The sequence below is a fragment of the Macaca mulatta genome, chromosome 8 (assembly GCF_049350105.2).
Source record: "Macaca mulatta isolate MMU2019108-1 chromosome 8, T2T-MMU8v2.0, whole genome shotgun sequence".
NCBI lineage: Eukaryota > Metazoa > Chordata > Mammalia > Primates > Cercopithecidae > Macaca > Macaca mulatta.
This window is the reverse complement of record NC_133413.1, coordinates 133909250-133930283: the sequence shown is the minus strand read 5'-3', so window position 1 is coordinate 133930283 and position 21034 is coordinate 133909250. Positions and strand designations below refer to the sequence as shown.

The window sequence follows — 21034 nt, the reverse complement described above, 5'->3', positions numbered from 1 at the left end:
ATCTTGGGCTTCTAAATCTTGCTGTTGGTCAGGGAGATACATGAAAGGTTTAGTCAGTCCCTTTGTGCCATTTTCACTCCTCTCTTGACTGTCACATGCTGGTTGGTGGCAAAGCTAAACCACAGAATTCAGTGTGATCACCGCCCATGGCCATGGTCTCTACTGGTGTTTTGATTTCCCGCCTCTTTTAGCAGACACTCGGTGAGCTCCTAACTTCAGACTAGATCACCAGTACTGATTGTAACAAACCACCTCCTCCTCCGGTCAGCTGGCCTCATCTCTCCCTGCATGTGGAAAAGATACAGAAGCAGGGAGAAAAAGGAGTTTGGATGGGGGTGGGTTTTTTTATATGTAAAGTAAAATTACATTCAGGAAATTAAAAGTCTGTGTGTGGTTTAACAGGCTCCTAAAGGACTCCAGAGGGACAAAAATTTTACACAAATGCCATGGAAGCAGAGGTGCTCTGAATTGCCTAGGCTGTTGATCCAAAAGTTTCCATTCTCCTCTGCCACCCAATCTTTAAAATTTCATTTTGCTTCTTCCCTTGGGCTTGATTCCAGCGCCCACCAGAGTGTCATGCTCAGTGTTTATTGACCTGAAATGAAGTCGGGCTGAAACCTAGCCAGGAGATGAAATTCTCTTAGAGAGTTTCCTAACAGCGAAGATTCTAGCTTCAATGTAAAGGAGGGTTCTCGGTTCTCTATGTCTAGTCTACTGAGTCTCAGGCTACTTATTACCCCAACTACTTTTGCACCAGCCTGATAGTTTTCTCTGGGGGCCTGGTGGGTTCTCATGAAGTTAATTACTTTCACTTTATATCCTCCTCTTTTGTTTGTTAACCCTGTGAATGCATGAAGTGTGTTCTTTTATTTTGCTGTGTTGAGAAGGACTCTGCTGAGTCCTCACTGGTTGTGGAGTGGCTCATAAGGTGGGTCTCTTGAGCCTCACTTTGCTCATCTGTTAAGTGGATTGAACTAGATGGTCTCTTAAGATTCCTTCCGGTCTAAAGTTTCATTTTTCAACAATAGGATCTTTGTTTTTTATTTTTATTTTTTTATTTTTTAAGATGGAGTCTTGCTCTGTTGCCCAGGTGGGAGTGCAATGGCACAATCTCGGCTCACTGCAACCTCTGCCTCCTGGCTTCAAGCAATTCTCCTGCCTCAGCCTCCTGAGTAGCTGGGAGTACAGGCATGTGCCAGCATGCCCAGCTCATTTTTTGTATTTTTAGTAGAGATGGGGTTTCACCATGTTAGCCAGGCTGGTCCTGAACTCCTGACCTCAAGTGATTCTCCCGCTTTGGCCTCCCAAAGTGCTGGGATTACAGGCATGAGCCACTGCACCCTGTCTGTATTTGTTTTTTAATCTTGCCACATCGGTAAAGAATTTTGCTATAGAAGGAAAAAAAGACTGGACTAAGTATGCACTAACCTCAGTTATTATCTTCCTTTATTTTTGTCTGGCGATTATGGGGTGGTAGGAATGGGACATACTTTTTCAACAAACAAACTGGCTGGGCTTGGTGGCTCATGCCTGTAATCCCAGCATTTGGAGAGGCCAAGGCGGTCGGATCACCTGAGGTCAGGAGTTTGAGAGCAGCCTGTCCAACATAGCAAAACCCTGTCTCCACTAAAAATACAAAAAAAAAAAAAAAGAAAATTAGCCAGGCATGGTGGCGGGCATCTGTAATCCCAGCGACTTGGGAGGCTGAGGCAGGAGAATCACTTGAACCCGGGAGGCGGAGGTTGCAGTAAGCTGAGATTGCACCATTTCACTCCAGCCTGGGCAACAAAGCAAGACTCCATCTCAAAAAAAAAAACACTCTGTTTAGCACCGAATTAGTGCCAGGCACTTGCTGAGGGCTTTATGTGCATTCTCCTATTATCACTCACAACAACCTTGTATTATTGACTCTACCTTGTATTAAAGGTATTAAATACTCAACCTTGTATTAAAGACTCTAAGTATTACTAGTATAGGTGAACAAACTGGGTAGGGCACCAAGAAATATAGTAACTTGCCCATCATCATGGAGCTAATACATGGTCAAATCAAGACTTGAATCTAAGGCCAAGAGCTACAAGGATCCAAGTTTTTAGCCACAGTGACATCATATAAAATACATCCCTGCATTTCTCTCTCTTTCTGTGATAGGCATCTTTCTGCAGAAATTTAAGTGCGATGAAAGAGTCTAATTAATAGACATGTTTATTGAACACTGCAGAAGCAGGAGGTATCAGGATAAGACTCTCCACTTCCATGGAAAGTGCACGTGGCTGCTGAACATGGGCTTTAGGTGCCTTGTGAGCAGTCAGTGCCAATAAGGAAGAAGTTCAAGCGGGGGCAGAAGAATTCCCCTGGGGAGGTGATTCTGCAGAACTCAGCCATTCACAGGTCGTGGGAGATTTTGTTCCCTTCAGGATACGTCAGCTTCACTTGCTGAAGTAGGACAAATAGAATGAATTAGCCCTGGCTGAAGCCAAAATTCTTTATATTTAAAAGAAGAAAAGCAATTAAATACTCAGCCCAATCCTGGGTTTTGAATTACCCCATTTATCTTTCACTCTGAGCATCTGCTTTTTATTGCATTGTGGCCCTGCCTGCCATTTATCTCTCCCTGTCAGTCTGTATCCACGTGTCATGGGACTCAAAAGTGAAGATTAGAGGAGAAAAATATCTCTGTATTCTAAGCCTGGCAACTTCTATTTTTATCCTCAGCTGTTGGAGCTGATAGCAAAGTCACAGCTCACATCCCTGAGTGGCATCGCCCAGAAGAACTTCATGAATATTTTGGAAAAAGTGGTTCTGAAAGGTGAGCCTTCTGTCACTCTCTCGCCCCTTTTAATAGGCTTGGAGGTGGGCAGATGGGTTTTCCAATAGAGTGGACATGTCATTAGATTTAAAGATGTGTGAATGGATGAAATGAACAACTCCAGCTACATTTCAGAGGCACTAAATTCCAGTTCAGAAGGGGGTGCAGTGCATCCTCATGGCAAAGGGTGAGACCGTCGCCCTCCTGTCCTTCCTTTGGGACCATCTACTTGCCCTACTAAAAGCCTCGTAGGCTTCTCAGTGTAGACACAGGTCCCAACACTGGCTCCCGAGCCTCCAGGTCCCAAATTCCTAGAAAATCGACACGTGTACAAAATCAGAATAGATTCGTAGACTATTCGAGCTAGAAGGAACCTTAGGTCTCTGGTTCACCTGACTCATTATACACATGGAGAAACTGAGGCCCATGAGGAGAAGTGATTTGTCCACAATCACACAGAGTCAGCCAGACAGGATTAGAGCCCAGGCTCCAAACCCCTGAAACTATGCTCCTTCCACTGACTGTCCTAAAGGGGGGGTCACTTCTGGGCAAAAGGAGTGGCTTCTGATCAGGTGAGCCATGGCTGCTGGGAGAACAATGAAGAGAAAGAGGCTTTATAGAAAATGAGAGAGAAGAGAACCAAGAGGGACCTAGATAATGGAAACTCTACCTTTTGACCTCAAGTGCAGAAGTTTGGCCAACCGTATAGTAAACACGCGTGAGGAAGAAAACCGTATCCCCAGAGGCAGTGCCTGGGTAACATGACTGGAATAGAGACAGAGAAAAGCTCATGTGTAAAATACAGGGTGTTCCAGTATCATAACTTTGATTATTTTTTTCTTTCCCACTCAAGTCCTTGAAGACCAGCAAAACATTAGACTAATAAGGGAACTACTCCAGACCCTCTACACGTCCTTATGTACACTGGTCCAAAGAGTCGGCAAGTCCGTGCTGGTTGGCAACATTAACATGTGGGTGTATCGGATGGAGACGATTCTCCACTGGCAGCAGCAGCTGAACAACATTCAGATCACCAGGGTAAGCGGGCAGGCCCAGCCTCCTCCCAGCAGTGGGTTCCTCCACGGAGACACTGAACAGCCTCGCCAAGACTTTGAATTCACTCCCAGGACAGAAGAGTCCGGTCTTTTCTGATGGCTGCTTTGTCCTGGTGCTGAGGGCGGGCTGGGGGACCTCCTGATAAAGGGAGGTGGGAAGAAAAACTTGGCAAAACGGGATCAAAGTACATGAAAGATGGCAGCCTGGTGAACTACTGTGGGAAAGCTGGAAACTGGGCTTTTGGGGAGAAGCAGCCCCGCTGCTGAAATCTTTAGCGGGGTTCAGAGATGTCTGTTTGCTCATTTCCTCATAAAGGATGACTTGCTTGCCGCTTTAGGTTGCTGTCTTGAATATAACAGAGCTGGGAAGGCTTGGAGAACTGGTACCAGCCTTTTAAAATCCTAGTTCCGATTATTGGTAGTTATGACAAAGGAAGCCTTTGATTAAAGTCTGCGAGCTTACATGTGGGAAAATGATGAGCAATTCTCAAAGCACAAAGGAAAAGCCCTATATTACCAGTGAGGTTTGGCGATCTACAGCAGTTGTTCCTTTTGGCTTTCACAACCTAGCTTGGCCCTCAGCTCTTGTCCTCCTAATAGTGAGCAGGAGGACCAAGGCACAAAAAAAAAAAAAGGAAGATGCTGGTGCAATCTCTTAGGACTCACTAATGGACAGACACACTCAGGCGGCTCATGTAGCACTTTGCTTACTTATCTCATCACAGACTGTAACTGGCTTAAGTGGTTTCCGGGACCCACACTGATAAAATTTGAGGTTGCCTCATATCAGGAGAAGGTAGCAGGAAGAAATCCTTTGACTGCTTTTAAATAACTCTTTTACTAGATGAAGTTTTTAGAATGCATGTTCATGACTTTACTGGTAATTACCTCTCTGTCCCTTCGCTTTTTAAGCTGTGAAACAGAATCATTCGAAGGCTCAGAGTTACGTGACTTCCTTAGAGTCACGTAGGTTACAACACCTACACGCTGTTGCCACAGACACACACGCAGAGCAGAGCACAGATGCAAGTCATCTTTCAGAAATCATCTCGCGTATTTGATTTGTTTAAGAGAATGTACATATTTATTATGAACATTCACCTGATTGATTCTAATAATTTACCCCATTCCTACATCTCAAGTGTAGGCACATAGTCTGACCGTGTGAACGTGAGACCCAAGTTCCCAGCTTCTCTCTCACAGAAAACCCACATACACGTTCTACCTGGTTTCTGGCATTCTCTATGGCCTGGACTGACTGACTAGGATTTTTCTAAGACCAGGAGAGAACTGCCAAGCCAGTGATATAAACAAGCAGGTCCCATGTGTCCCAAGGGCACTTCCCTTCAGCAACTTCAGAACACCCATTTAGATGGTCACAGTTGGCCAGGTGCGGTGGCTCATGTCTGTAATCCTAGCACTTTGGGAGACTGAAGCAGGCAGATCACTTGAGGTCAGGAGATCGAGACCACCCCAGTCAACATGGTGAAACCCCATCTCTACTAAACATACAAAAATTAGCCAGGTGTGGTGGTGCACACCTGTAGTCCCAGCTACTTGGGAGGCTGAGGCAGGAGAATCACTTGAACCCGGGAGTTGAAGGTTGCAGTAAGCCGAGATCACACCACTACTTACCAGCCTGGGTGACACACTGAGACTGCATCTCAAGGAAAAAAAAAAAAAAAGGAAAAACTCTAGATGGTCACACTTGCCTGGAGCTTGCCTCTGTTCCCTCTGTCCACCTCCAAGGACCCCTTCTGGCCACATCTGCCCGCATACCCTGCACTGCCATAGGCTTACATGCTCAGAACCCTTCTTAGCTGATCCACCAACGCTCTTCGGAGCTAGCTGTTGTAGCTGTTGTTACCCCTCTTGGAGTGGAGGTGGAGTGGCGACCAGAGATGCCCAGTGACTTTCCAAGCGATATACAGCAGTTAGGGCCAGAGCTGAGGCCAGAACCCTGGATTCCATATTCCTAAAATGTCAAAGCTTGCTTGAGTTTCCAAACTTTTTCAATCCAGCTTTCTTCCAACTATTTATCCAATGATCCAGCTGTTTAAAAAACTCTCTTTGATCCAATGAGATCCCACAAAGAAGAGATCAAACACTGAAGTTCACTCACTATCTCTTCTACATGAGGAGGTCCAGCCAAGCCAAGTCATTCTCTGCACTCTCCAGGCTTGGCCCTGCCTCAGGGTTTTGAAGCTTGCTGCCTTCTTTGACCATCCAATCTATGGACGTCACCATCATATCACCTTCCTCTGAGCAGTTATGATCTGAAATTGTCTATAATGTGTACTTTTCTGTCTCTGTCCACTGGGTTATAAACTCCACAAAGAAAGGACATTACCCATCTATTCCCTGTTCCTGGCACAGAGCAGGAGACAGTCAGTAAATCTGAGTTGAATGAATGAGTGGTTGAAAGGGAGTCTCCTTCCATTGCCTGCCTGAGTACTCGTTCAGTGTTCAAAAGAACACAGTTGGAAAACATGGCCCTGTATTATGAATGATGATGATCATTTACCAGCTGCAGGATTTCTTTTTTTGAGACAGGGTCTCTGTCGCCCACGCTGGAGTACAGTGGCACGATCTCAGCTCACTGCACCCTCCACCTCCTGGGTTCAGGCGATTCTCCCACCTTAGACTCCCCAGTAGCTAGGATTACAGGCGTGCACCACCATGCCCGGCTAATTTTTGTATTTTTTGGTAGAGACAGGGTTTCACCATGTTGGCCAGGCTGGTCTCGAACTCCTGGCCTCAAGTAATCCACCCACCTCAGCCTCCCAAAGTGCTGGGATTACAAGCATGAACCACCACGCCCGGCCCCAACTGCAGGATTTGAGGCAAGTTATTCAGTCTCTCCATGCCTCACTTTCCTCATTTGGAAAATAGTTGCAGTAGTGTCAACTCATAGCCATCGTGTGAGATTTAATAAGTTAATATATAGAAAGCAAATGGCACAGTGCCTAATGTACAGTAAATATTGTAAACATGTCAGCTGTTATTATTAAGGGCTGGCTCTGTGCAGGCCCTCTTCTTTTTTTTTTTTTTTTTTTTTTTTTTTGAGACAGAGTCTCGCTCTGTCGCCCAGGCTGGAGTGCAGTGGCCGGATCTCAGCTCACTGCAAGCTCCGCCTCCCAGGTTTATGCCATTCTCCTGCCTCAGCCTCCCGAGTAGCTGGGACTACAGGCGCCCGCCACCTCGCCCGGCTAGTTTTTTGTATTTTTTAGTAGAGACGGGGTTTCACTGGGTTAGCCAGGATGGTCTCGATCTGCTGACCTCGTGATCCGCCCGTCTTGGCCTCCCAAAGTGCTGGGATTACAGGCTTGAGCCACCGCGCCCGGCCTAGGCCCTCTTCTAAGTCCTTTACATGTATTGATTAACTCACCTAGTGAAGAATTGTTAAGTAGGAGTCATCACAGTGGCTAGCATTTACTGGGCACTACACTGAATGCTTCTATGCATTATCTCATCCGCCCCACCCAACAACATTGGAGGATAAGCTTTTTCTCATGTTATAAATGAGAACAATTAGAACGAGTAGTTAAGAATCATTTGGCTGAGGCCTCATGCTCAGTAGGATGTAACACAAGAACTGAACCCAGGCCTGTCCACAGAGGCTGTGCTTTCAACCACTGTGCCTTCCTCCCGCTGTCCTCTGTCCCAACCCTCCTTGGCTCTGAGCTTTCTTATGTTGAGAGCTGTACTGGAACCCACAGAGCCTTAAAGGGCTTTTCTTTTTTTGTTTTTGTTTTTTTTTGTTTTTTTTTTTTTTTTTTTTTGAGACAGGGTCTTATTCCCATTGCCCAGGCTAGAATGCAGTGTCACGGTCCTAGCTCACTGCAGCCTTGGCCTCCCAGGTTCACGTGATTCTCCCACCTCAGCCTCCCAAGTAGCTGGGACTACAGGCACTCGCCACCACACCCAGCTAATTTTTGTATTTTTAGTAGGGAGGGCGTTTCACCATCTTGCCCAGGCTGGTCTCGAACTTTTGGGCTCAAGCAATCCTCCTGCTTCAGCTTCCCAAAGTACTAGGATTACAGGCGCGAGCCACTGCGCCCAGCCTCCACACACAAGCTTAACTCTCCAGGGGAAGGAGAAATGGAGAGAAAGAGAAAAGACTTAATTACTTCAGTCTGGACTGTATTTTAAAACTTACTTTTTTTTTAACAGTTTGACCCAGAGAGAAGTACATTATTACATGCAAATATGAAGTTGACTTTCAGAGTAAATGCTTTCTATTTTGCCAAAATTCTATCATTCTCCTCCCAGCATAAAATCTTATTTTCCTGCGAAATGTTCATATCTAATTCTATGGAGCCCATTTTTACTGGCAAAATAATATAATAAAGAATGAAGGAAAGAAATTAAGAGAACTGGGTCTTAGGGGGAAAAAAATCAAAGACAGTGACAGTATGTGGTGGGCAGGGCACTGTTTTGAAACATGTGAGGAGTGACATAGACCCGAATGGATGTTAGCCAAATGCTTGACTAGAGGAGCGAGAGTGACTAATTTTTCTTTTATACGTTTATATTCGAAAGGAGGAGGCATGTAAGCAGTTAACCACTTATCAGGAGGAAGGGCTCAGCATGGGGTCTGGGCACGGATTTTGGAAAAGTTCAGGTTTGAAAATTTGACAGAGTGAACTCCGCCAAGTGGGCTTGCCTTTAGTAGGAGTTAATGTAATAATTGGCCTGGGAGTTTTAACCAAAAAAGTAGAGGCTTTGAAGTGTTGGAAACGAAAAGAAAATCTCGTGGCAGTTTTATGAGCTCATATGATCAGCAGCAGATGAAAAACGATAAATAGGTCTAGGGCCTTCTGCGGCTGGCAAAGACCTGAAGTTTGCAAACAATTGAGAGTTCTGCCCAGCAGCCTGGGGTAGAACTGAGCCCTATAAATTGTCAAGTCATGGATACTTTGAATGAAACAGGAGGCTGAAGTCCTTCTACAACTGAGATTGTTGGAGCTGGGAGGGATCCTCAGAGTCTTCTAAGCCATTCATTTTGGACATGGGGAGACTTCCCAGGGGATCCAGATGTGCTGCCTGTCGGTCGGTGTTCCTCCCCTGCACCTCCCATTCTTCTCCGCAGCTCAGCCTTCCCAAGGCCCCTTGCCACCGCTCCCTCCCCACCTCATGCCTACCCAGCCTTGCCGGGACACAGGAGAGAATTGCCCAGACCTAGTGTCTCCTGGAATCCTCCATGTGTTTAGGCTTCGATGTGCTTCATACAGAGTTTGGCTCCTGTAAAAATTTGGGCAGGGAAATTGATACCCATTCTCAGGATATTTTCCCCTGAGCTAAGGGAGGGTTTCTTCATCCTGTATTGTTTTTCTCCTGTGACCTCTCAGAGGTCACAGAACATTGATCTAAAAATGTGAGTAGTCCAAAATCAAGAGCTCACCCAGAACCAGCAGGGGCAGGACAAGGAGCCGCAGTCCCAGGTGGTCTATTGATCTATCTGGATGGCAGCATCCTGTTGCCATTCAAGACACATCAGCAAATACACGTGCGGATTCCCAGGTGCAGATTCTCCCCACGGAGCTTTGTGCTTCCCTCCATGACAGCACTTACTGTCTTATTTTATATTATTTTATGATTATTTGTTTCTGCCTCTGGGTCTCTCACCAGCCTAAAGAGCTTATTGCAGCCACTTCAGCACCAGGCCATAGCAGACGCTCAGGAGAGGTGGCTTGTGCTGGGCTGGTCTACAAGGGACATAAAATTAGACCCTGCCTTCAAGGATGTAGATCTGGGCAGGGTATCATAAGCTCATCAAAATTTAAAACAATAAAGGCTTAAATATATTAGTAAGTTCAGGGGTGTACCAGAAGCTCTTGGAGAAGCTCACAATTAATTGCCAAGGTATTATCCACAGACCAACAGTTTTCACAATGTTCCACGGAGGCCTCGGTTAGAATAGAGATGTCTCAAGGGATGGTGGAGCTTGGGCCAAGGGCTTCTGGACCTGCCATTCCCAATGTGCGTGCGTGCACGCACACACACACACACACACACACACACACACACACACACCCCAGCACAGAGTCTTTGTGTTGTTTTCTACCTATTTAATTATTTGGGCTTCATTCATTCCACCGGTATTTGTTGAGTGCCTTCTATGTGCTGGACACTCCTGTAGACACCCAGGACACAGTAGCGAAAACAGATTAAAATTCCTGCCTTCATAGAACTTAAGTTCCAGCAAGAATGTTCCTTTCAAAGTTTCTTTTAGAAAAAAAGCTCATGTTGCATGACAAAAAGAAGGATATTGCAAAAAGTGTCTCAAAGAGGTCCTAGGAATTCTAGGAAGGTGCAGTGGGTAAGGGAGTCACAAAAACAGAGAAGGCCTTTCAGAGGAAGTAGGTTTGAACTGGATCTGAGCAGGACGACCACGTGGCCGAGCAGAGAGGACTGGGGAGGCGAGGGCATTGAGGTCAGGCTGAGTCAGGTGTGTTTAGGTGCCAGTGAGTAAACCTACTTGGAGGGACCTGAGGTCTGGAGGGCGGCCAGAGAGATGGGTCTTGGGGTGGCTGGCTGGGCCACTCCATCCAGGGCAGTGAGGCCTTCAGGAAAGCAGCAAATCTTGTAACTCTGTGAACTGAGTAAAGCACATGCACCATTTGGAGAGTCTTTAAGAGTGAAAGTTTCAAGCTTTGGAAATGTAGGGAGATCCCTCTGGCACCACTCAGCTCAGCCCACTCCACACAGTTCTTTGTGGCTCACGGCCATGGCCTCGTGTCTGCTTTTGGGATGGGGAGATTTACTCTGCTTTCGAGCTCTTATCAATAAACTGCCTCGAGGGTGGAGGACGGGGGCAGCTGCATGCCTAGAAGGCCTGGTGAATCGCTGCTCTCTGGCATCCCACCTATTGTCACCCTTCTCTCTGCAGCCTGCCTTCAAAGGCCTCACCTTCACGGACCTGCCTTTGTGCCTACAACTGAACATCATGCAGAGGCTGAGCGACGGGCGGGACCTGGTCAGCCTGGGCCAGGCGGCCCCCGACCTGCACGTGCTCAGTGAAGACCGGCTGCTGTGGAAGAAACTCTGCCAGTACCACTTCTCTGAGCGGCAGGTGGGCAAGGCCCAGCGGGCTTTCCTCCCACCCTCCTCTGGCCCCCACCCCAAGCTTCCTTGGTGCCCTGCTCAAGCCTGAGGTCTGGGTTCGCCCTACTCCAGGTTTGACTGAACCTTCCCTGGTTTGACTGAAAAATGACAGTTGAAGGAGTTTTGTGATTTTGTTTCTTGTTTTTTGAGACAGGGTCTTGCTCTATGGCCCAGGCTGGAGTGCAGTGAGGCAATCATAGCTCACTGCAACCTCAGCCACTTGGGCTCAAGCGACCCTCCCACCTCAGCCCCCCGAGTAACTGGGACTACAGGCTCATGCCACAACACCCGGATAATTTTTTTATTATTGTTTTTGTAGAAGTAGGGTCTCTCTATGTTGCCCAGGCTGGCCTCAAACTCCTGGCCTCAAGCGGTCCTTCTGCCTCGGCCTCCCCAAAGCACTGGGATTACAGGCATGAGCCCCCATGCCTACCCAGTCTTGAGTTTTTAAATAGAGATGTTGTCTGTGTGTTTTTTTCAGGTAGTTTTTATGAAAAAAATTGAACTTACATTCTTAACCTATTCTTATTTTACAACTCACTCAAAAAAATCATAAATTGGCACCCATCCTTTTTATCTATAACCCCATAACTTACATTTTCTGAGTGCCTTAAAGTACTTTTTTTGTTGTTTTTTTCTTTTTTTTTTTGAGACAGAATCTCACTCTGTCACCCAGGCTGGAGTAAAATGGTGCAGTCTCGGCTCACTGCAACCTCTGCCTCCCTGGTTCAAATGATTCTCCTGCCTCAGCCTCCCAAGTAGCTGGGATTACAGGTGTGCGCCACCATGCCCGGCTAATTTTTGTATTTTTAGTAGAGACAGGGTTTCACCATGTTGGCCAGGCTGGTCTCGAACTCCTGACCTCAGGTGATCCGCTTGCCTCAGCCTCCCAAAGTACTGGGATTACAGGTGTGAGCCACCGTGCCCGGCCTTAAAGTACTTTCATAGATATTATTTCATTTTATTCTAATGGCCCAGGGAAGGATAGGTATTGTTGTGCCTACTTCAAACAGATGAAGGGACTAAAGCCACAAATGGCTAAGTGACATATCCAAATTAATGAAGTAGCTCTTTGGGTGAAGAAACTGGCCCTGACCTTGAATTTGGACCTTCAGACACCAACTCCAAGCCTGTTTCCCTTCATCATGCTGCCTCAAGTTTGTTGGTCTTTTTCCAGTTTCTTTATATGGATGTGTGAGTTCAACAAGTTCTGTTCATGAAGCCACTAATATTTAGATATAAACTAGAGCCCTGGTGCCAAGCAGTTATTGCGTCTCCCTGGAAATGATCACTCAAATCTATAGCAAAGAAAAGATTGAAGTTGTTTATTGAGATCCCCTAAACTTTAAAGGACCATCCAGCCGCAGTTTAGTAAAGGTCACTAGCAACGTGTCACCAGCCACCTGTGTTTTTGTTTTGTTTTGTTTTGTTTTGTTTTGTTTTAAGCTTGGTGAAAAGCTACTGTTTAACTGAGGAGAGCTAACAAGGTACTTGTTTATATAGTGACAGTTCTCCCCTCGCTATTGTAGAGCTGAAAAGAGGGGGAAAGGGTGAGAGTCAACCTTTTCAGAACCAGAAAACCACAAGCCATCTTCTTGACAAACTCTCTTGCAATTTCTTTTATTCATTTGATTTTTTAGATCCGCAAACGATTAATTCTGTCAGACAAAGGGCAGCTGGATTGGAAGAAGATGTATTTCAAACTTGTCCGATGTTACCCGAGGAAAGAGCAGTATGGAGATACCCTTCAGCTCTGCAAACACTGTCACATCCTTTCCTGGAAGGTATGTGTCTCAGAGGTGGCTGCCACAGACCCCCAGCCCAGTCCCTAAGAGCCAAGAGTGCCAGCCAGCATGGTGAGGCCAGCGCCTTTCCGCCTCTTCCCCATCATAGCCCCCGGCTGAAAGTCAGGGTAAACTGATTCAGTGCCTGGGAGGGTGGGGGTTCCCTTTGTCTGACAGACTTTCATAGACCTCCATTTTCTTCACTTTTCTTATGTTTACATTTTTCTGCATTCCACCCACCCACCCACCCTTAAATCCTCCTCTCTCTGTGTGTACCAGTACACACACTTACACACGGAAACACATGCCTTCGAGTTTTTCCAGACTTGTAAAATGTTTTCATTGATGCGTAATACATAGTTTCAGGGTCCATGTGATAATGTTATTCATGTAATTTGTAAAAATTAAATCAATGTACTTGACACATTCATAACCTTAAGTGTTTGTCACTTATTTATGCTAGAACCATTCCAATTCTTCTCTTCTGGCTATTTTGAAATGTTCAATAGTTTTTTGTTGTTTTTTTTGAGGCGGAGTCTCACTCACTCTGTCACCCAGATTGGAGTGCAGTGGTGGGATCTCGGCTCATTGCAACCTCCACCTCCCAGGTTCAAGCGATTCTCTTGCATCAGCCTCCCTGAGTATCTGGGACTACAGGCACATGCCACCACACCCAGGCTAATTTTTGTAATTTTTAGTAGAGATGGGGTTTCGCCATGTTGGCCAGGCTGGTCTTGAACTTTTGACCTCAAGTGATCCACCTGCCTAGGCCTCCCAAAGTGCTGGGATTACAGGCATGAGCCATCGCGCCCAGCCTGAAATAATCAATAGATTATTGTAAATTACGTTCACTTACTGATCTAACAGCAGGTCTTACTCCTTCTATCATACCATGTATTTGTACCCATTGATCCACTTCTCTGCATCCCCTTCCTTTTCCCTTTCTCTGCACTGGTAACCACCAGTCTACTCTCTGTCTTCATGAAATCTACTTTTATAGCTCCCACATACAAGTGAGAACATGCAACATTTAGGCCTGGGGCGGCATTATTGACAGAGAGTCGTTGCTTTGAAGTTGGAAAATGCCTTTTGGTGCCAAAAGCCAATGAGAGGCCTCTGAGAACTTGAAGCTAACCGTGTGTTCCTTTCCAGGGCACTGACCATCCGTGCACTGCCAATAACCCAGAGAGCTGCTCCGTTTCACTTTCACCCCAGGACTTTATCAACTTGTTCAAGTTCTGAATCCCAGCACATGCCAACACTTCAGAAAGGTCCCCCTGCTGACTGGAGAGCTGGGAATATGGCATTTGGACACTTCATTTGTAAATAGTGTACATTTTAAACATTGGCCTGGAACTTCAGAGATAAGTCACGGAGAGGACTTGGAGGGGAGAAATGCAGTTGCTGACTGGGAATTTAAGAATGTGAACTTCTCACTAGAATTGGTATGGAAAAGCAAAATACTGTAAATAAACTTTTTTTCTAACAATTTGCCAGCAAGACTATAAGGGCAATAATTCTGTTTCAGCGGTGAAAATGGAATCCTCTTAATGGTCACAGAAACTCCCTTATAGTTCCCTAGGAAGAAAAAGGCAAAACTCAAATACAAAATAGGACGCTTTGTTTACAATGTGAAAATGTGTTTAGAAAAGAAAAAAGAAGAAGGAAAGCTACATAGGAGAAATCCCTGGGCTTTGGGGTTTGATCTGGTGTTTGTTTTGAGAAGGCGAAGGAAGCGCCACCCATCCTAAACCTGCATGGGCACAGAGCCTTACCCTACAGAGATACCACACAATGGTCTACCTCTCAAAGTGTAGAGTGCCCTCTCTGACGACGCATGTGATCCAGTAGGCAGTGTCTGTTTTTCTTGTAAGTGTTCTCATCACTATAAAAAGTGATTTAAAATGGAAAGGGATATTGGAGGCAACCCTCATCTGGTTCCACACTTCCTTTTCAGGCAAACAGGGCCCTCCTTGGAGTTATCTGTTTACCAGAACAACCCGAAAGCACACGTTCCTTTTTTCCTGTCATGTTGTAGCTCATTTGGGGGAAGAGAAGGCCAACTTAAAACAGTCCCAGGGGAGGATTGCTTGAGCCCAGGAGTTCGAGGTTTGCAGTGAGCTATGATCGTGCCACTGCACTCCAGCCTGTCTCCAAAACAAAAGCCATCCCAGAGGAAGTCCTGCTGCAGAAAAGATGATAGAATTAGTCACCCAACTGATAGCTGTGAAGACTTTCTTATTCCTGCTTAACTTTCTTCCTTGGATATCTTCATGGATAAGCCTGTGTCTGTGGACAGAGTGGGGCCCAAGTGCTGAGGCTCGGAAGACAGGTTTTACAATCAGCCAGTTAAACATCTTACCAGTCGCCGTTCCCCTTGCCAGGGGGATGAGCTGAGGAGCTTCTTTTCTTTAGGTCCAACATCAAAATGAGTCCATCTGAGCTAAGGCTTTTTGCAAAGGTGATTAAAAATCAAGGCTGGAGTTCCAGCCAAATAGGGAGGAGAGGTACCACAAGTTCATCTTAAACTTGCTTCCAGGCTGGATAGTTAAAACAGGAAGATCCCAAGGGGATTTTGCGAGGCAAATAGCAGCAGGTAACTGTGGAAGAAAGGAAATCTCAGGACCTAGTGAGTTCATTGTAAAATATTCTTGGGAGTAGATGGGGGATCTACTCCCAGTTTTTTACTTTCCACAGAATGTTGTTGCTTTCCTACAACAATGTACATATATTTGCAGTTGTATATGCTTTTCTTTTTTTTTTTTTTTTTTTTCCCAAATAAAGTTGTCACCCTGCATGCCCTTGGCAAATAAGTGAAGCAGAAATAGGAACATGATCCACATGCAAGTTGAGGAACAGTTTATCTTTAAGAACTGACCTTTGGGGTGACCTGGAAAGGGGGAAAGATGGCTAAGCACGGAGAGAAATGAGGCAAGAGACAAGCTATGATACAACACCTCTTCAACCCCTGCCCTCAATAGCACACAACCCATGTATCAGCTTTCTGAAGAGAAGGAACTTACTATTCAGTGCTCCTCACTTTGCAATGTTTCTGCTATGCCAGGATTTCTCCAATTTTTTTTTCATTATCATCCCCCCAAGGAGAAAAAAATTACATTGAATTTAGATTTTCCCTAATAAGGAAAATTAAATATGAAAGAGTAGGATTTTGTTGGGTAAGATTGAGCTTTGGAAGATCACGAACCATTATACTATCTAAGGTGTGTTTTCTTTTTTTTTTTTTTTTTTTTTTTTGCAGTCCCTCTCCCCCCTGAATCAATTTCACATTGGGAATGCGGAACCTAGACTGTTGAATAAAAAGCTACTTCTTCCATAATTATCAGGTTCTCTCCAATTTCTCAGCCTCCTCAAAGACGTGGGGTGGAGTTGGGTGTGCCACCACTGAGAGAGCTCTGGAACCTTTGACTCTCGGTGACATTTTTAGATTTAGGGGTTCGTGGCCTTCCACATGTTGCCACCAACTTGCGATCTCTGCCCCTTCATGCTGATCAAGAAAATAGAAACTCCTTGTCGCCTTCAAGTTTGCAATCCCAGAAACATTGCCTGCTGTGGACTGTCAGCACAAAACTGGGAACTGGTCTCATTTAGACTGTCAGCAGTGCACGTGATTGTACGATAGACCCCAGGCAACCAGGTGCATCTGGCAAGATGACCCCTGCCCCAAGAGAAGGGTTACAGTCTTCTTAAATGTTTACCAAGATGGTGCCGGTGGGCTCTCCCCATGTCCTTTGGTGTTACTGGAGTTGGTGTATGACAGAGTCAAGGAAATGTTTTAAGGAAAATGAAGAATAAATCAACCTTTATGGTTCTCTTTCATTGGAAGAGGAGAATAAAGAAGGAAATGGCAGGTAGAGAGGGAGGGGGAAAGGAATAGAAATGGCATGTCTTTGATGTTGTGGCTTGTGTGGGGATGATGGGAAGAGCACAGCAGGCACAGCGTATCTGTGCTAGTGCCACGTGGTATCTGTTAAGTATGGCCAGAGCCTCACATATAAGTGAAGAGAGTTAAGACAATTATTGCTCTTTGAACAATAATAGTCTATAGAATTTCTATTGGCAAACTGTCCCAGACAATCTGACCTATCAAACAAAAGCAAATAATCCCTGTCTCAGAACTGCTGGTCTAAAAGCCAGAAGGGGCATGACGATGGAAATTGCTAGAAAAGAGAGAATGCTCTACTCTCTTTCCTGGGCCTACCTACCCCCATCCTAAACCCTGTAAAACAGAATTTCAAAATAGATGTCAAATATGAAGTAACTCAGACTTCCAAAGAAGGAAGGAGTTCTGCCCAGGGCAGTATGAGCAAATCCACAGGGATGTTAAGATTTGGTCCAACTCAAAGGTTTATGGGCAGTGAGCCTAGAGTCTCTTGAGAGTAAGCACTTGCATTTGGGACAAGGAGAATATGTGAAGCTCAGGAGTGCTCACACTAGAGCAAGATCTGGAAAAAAAAAAATCCAATGGCATTTTAAACTAGATTGCATTATCACTCAATGCTGTTACTTTGAGCAGACAAATCAGTTGAATGGGAGGGCAAATGGCAGAAATGAACAAAAGCTGTTAGGTGAAAGCATCCCCAATGTATCAGTTGTGAGATGATTTTTGTTTAATGATGATCAGGTTTACATTGAAGTGGCTTGGAAGATGTATTTCAGAGGGACTGGGTTTGCACTGCAAATCTGAACACTAGAGCAGGTTCTACTAGCACTTGGGCAGTAAGGTAGTGGGTGTGTATAATGCTGTTGCCACAGTTCTCATCTTTGTGGATTCACATACCCTTTCCCATGAAGAGCTTGCTACTAACAGAGGCTCCTTGTTTCTGTTGTTTTTATACGGGAGAAGAGAAAGACCTTGGAATTTCAATTGTCTAAACAAGTGGTATGATTTACTAGGAAGCAAACTATTCAAGAGATGTTCAACAGTATATCATTCTTAGCATTCAATACAATGTTTATGATAAAATATACACCTGAGTTTATGTTTTTCTGCCAGGCTGAAAGGCAATAATGTCTTGCTATGCAAACACTATTTTATGTGTGGATTTTTTAACTGCAATTTTATGTGTGAATTTTTTTTAACTAAACTCTATCATCATTTTCTATGTTGACATCTTTTTTTTTTTTTTAATCTGTTTCCAACTCTGAGTCTGTGAACTGTCTCTTCTGACTGGATGCTGGCCTAAAATCCTATTAGTGCTTAAACAGACCTCGAAACACTCTGATCCTCTAGGCCAATACAGAGATGTTGTTATTTGATATATCTTGGGTCCTTGATGGCTTCAACAAACAAGGTCATAATTTGTTTAAATTCAATGTTTTCTGTAGATACTTTCTTCTCAGTTTCATTAAGGAGAGTAACCATCTTTGGTTTTCCAAAGAATGGAAACTCCTACCCCAGACTTCAGACTTAGAGCTTCTGCCTTTCACGATCACGATGAGGAAGAGATCCAGAATGTTTAGGGGACGTGCGTCAGCCCACCTGGTACTCAGTGGCAGAGCTGAATGCCAACTTGAGGCCTCCTGAGGCCTGACCTTGTGTGCCCCCAGCCCTCCACCCCAAGCACCTTTTGGTGTGGCTGGAGACACATGACGTTGGATGTGATTTTTCTCAAGCCCTTCACTGTGGAAGGCATGGGAGACTGCCCAGCACTGGGCATCTGGCTGTTAACGTTTCCATTTCAAGTCCCTGATTCTTACTGGAGAAGTTAAGGAGCCACTTAATGTTTTTATAGACCTCTGATTCTGTTGTGAATGTGGCATTCCAATGAGTACAACCTGCTTGCTATAAAGAAAGCAGCATATTTTGACAACTTTATTTTTTCCTTGGGTACTTACATTTTTATTACAAAAACGGCCCTTATTAAAAAAAAGGGCTGGGCAGTGACTTACTTCCTAGAAACTGAGATTCCAAAGCAGGTGTTTCCTCTCCGCTAGACTCAGAGGTACATTTAATCCATCTTCTCCATTTCCTCCTTCAGGACCAGCTATGAGATTCAGTGCATTTCTGTCCCAGCGGATGTTCATTCTCCGCTAAACTTCATCTTTTACTAAGCAAAGGGGGATTATTCCATGAGGCAGCCAGGAGCAAGGGGCCATGATATTCATGACTTTGTCTGCTGAGCATTTTTCAAAGTGTCCTTGAATTCACTCAGCAAACAAAGCTTTCTGGAGAATCTCTCAAAACAGGCCCTGCTCCATTTGGCCAAAAACGATGGCTGCTCCAAAACTCTGAACTTCTTGAAACTCCATCTGCTACATTATTTCTGGAGTTTAAACACGACTTTTTCTGTCTTTGAGTATAGATGTGTTTGTTTAATTAACGAAGCACAAATCTGTTAAGCAGAAGGCTCCAAGCTGTATTCTATACTTGGGAACCCTTGGTGCCATCTTTATTTTACCAAGTGCCAATCACCATGGCTAAAGTGGGTGTATATTACAGCCTGTGTCCTAAGCTTAGACGCTTTAATGTACTTTTTTAAATGAAAAATATTAGAGGGGGTTGAACATTGTAACTAAAGCATAAAGCTAGACCAATTACATGCAGAGATGTTTATTTAATATTGTGTGAGCTGAGTCCATCTGTATAAATTATTTGCACACTTTTCTTGCATGATGAACTGATTTTTTTATAGTTGTTTGTACCAGACGGTGGCATATTTTTGTAAAAAACTTTTGACACTGAATTGCAATAAATGTTTTTCCAACAACACACACTGGTGCATTTTTAGTATGTCCCAATTCAAGTTGGCTTTTTATCATACTAAATATGTTTATCTTTTGCCTATTGAGACTTATATTCCTTCTCCCAGAAACTTGTCACCATTTTTGTAAAATTTCTAGGAATCCATAGAAAAACAAGCTTGTTGCTGAATACCAACCTGAGTCCATAATACAGCGTTATGCTTAAACTGAAGGTTTTCATATACTATTTGCACAGCAGAATGATTAGGGAATAATGAATTTTGAAGTCAACATCAGTTTATTCATCAACAGGCATTTATGGAACAGCTGCTATATGCTAGACCTGTGCAAGGCACTGGGAATAGGGTGGTGAACAAGATAGAAATTGTCTTTGCCTTTTGTGTGTGGTTTTGTTTTGTTTCGTTTTGTTTTGTTTTTTGGTGACAAGGATGGGATCGTCCTTACCTTAATGAAATTTAGATTTTAGTAAGAAAGGGGGCCGGGGTGCAGTGGCTCACGCCTGTAATCCCAACATTTTGGGAGGCCGAGGCGGGTGGCTCACTTGAGGTCAGACGCTCAAGACAAGCCTGGTCAACATGGTGAAGCACCGTCTCTACTAAAAATACAAAAATTACCTGGGCATGGTGGCACATGCCTGTAGGCTCAGCTAATCAGGAGGCTGAGGCAGGAGAATCTCTTGAACCTGGGAGGCGGAGGTTGCAATGAGCCGAGATAGCGCCATGCATTCCAGCCTGGGTGACAGAGGAAGACTCTGTCTCAAAAAAAAAAAAGGCAGGGGGAGGGAGTGGAGGAGAAAGCAAGTAAAAAAAAATTATTTGTAATAACCAATACGAAGGGAATAAACAAAGGATTGAGATATAGAATAACAAGTGGGACCCAGTTAAGACAGTGAGAACCGAAGCAGCGGGGGCTTCTCTGAAGAAGTGATGTTGAAGGAGCCAGCCCCAGAGGAATGAGGGCAAGAGCATTCCGGAAAGAGAAACAGCTTGTACAAGGTTCAAATCATGGTCCTGCCACTTACCTGCAGAGTGGCCTTTGTCACCTCACTTCACCCCTCTGTGTCTCAATTTCCTCAACGCTAAGAATACCTATCTCTTATGGCTCAGAGGGTTAAGTGAACTAACACATATGAAGTGCTTGGAGACAGGCACAAAATATGAGTACAGCCAGTGTTAATGATTATTGTTATTCCCTGAGCAACAAGAGTCTAAGAATCGGGTTCAGAATTGCACTGTGTTTCCAGGAGGGTATGATATATTCAGGTGACTGACTTGCGGGAGATTGGCTTACTTGATACTTTCACTCTGGTACACCCTTCACTCTGACCACTAACTGTCAATCAGAAAATGACAAAAGGTACATGAGAGTAATTAGAGATCATTTTTTTAAACCTCCACCAGGGTCACAAAATCTCACCATTCCCTAAATATGACAAGTCTTCTTTGCTCAGGTAGTGTGCCTCCTTAGTATGTTCTACCATCTGTCTGATTAGCACCTTTGGGCCACTTCCTCACTAAAGTCTCCCCAAGCCGAGTAAATCTCATTTCCCATCACAC

General features: G+C 44.7%; 1 protein-coding gene across 4 annotated transcripts in view; it reads left to right on the top strand.

Annotated features, from left to right (window-relative positions):
- FBXO32 (F-box protein 32) overlaps positions 1 to 19485 on the top strand; it is a 43624-nt gene extending 24139 nt beyond the window's left edge. Inside the window, exons 5-10 of one of the 4 annotated variants that reach the window (XR_013396818.1) lie at positions 2716 to 2809; positions 3663 to 3847; positions 10757 to 10939; positions 12612 to 12755; positions 13908 to 14200; positions 16015 to 19485. Coding sequence is in view for 2 of the 4 variants with exons in the window: in NM_001257729.1 (NP_001244658.1) it covers positions 2716 to 2809; positions 3663 to 3847; positions 10757 to 10939; positions 12612 to 12755; positions 13908 to 13997 (696 nt within the window). In the remaining 2 variants the exon portion in view is untranslated. 4 annotated transcript variants of the gene reach the window in all.
- Positions 19486 to 21034: the final 1549 nt, after the last annotated feature.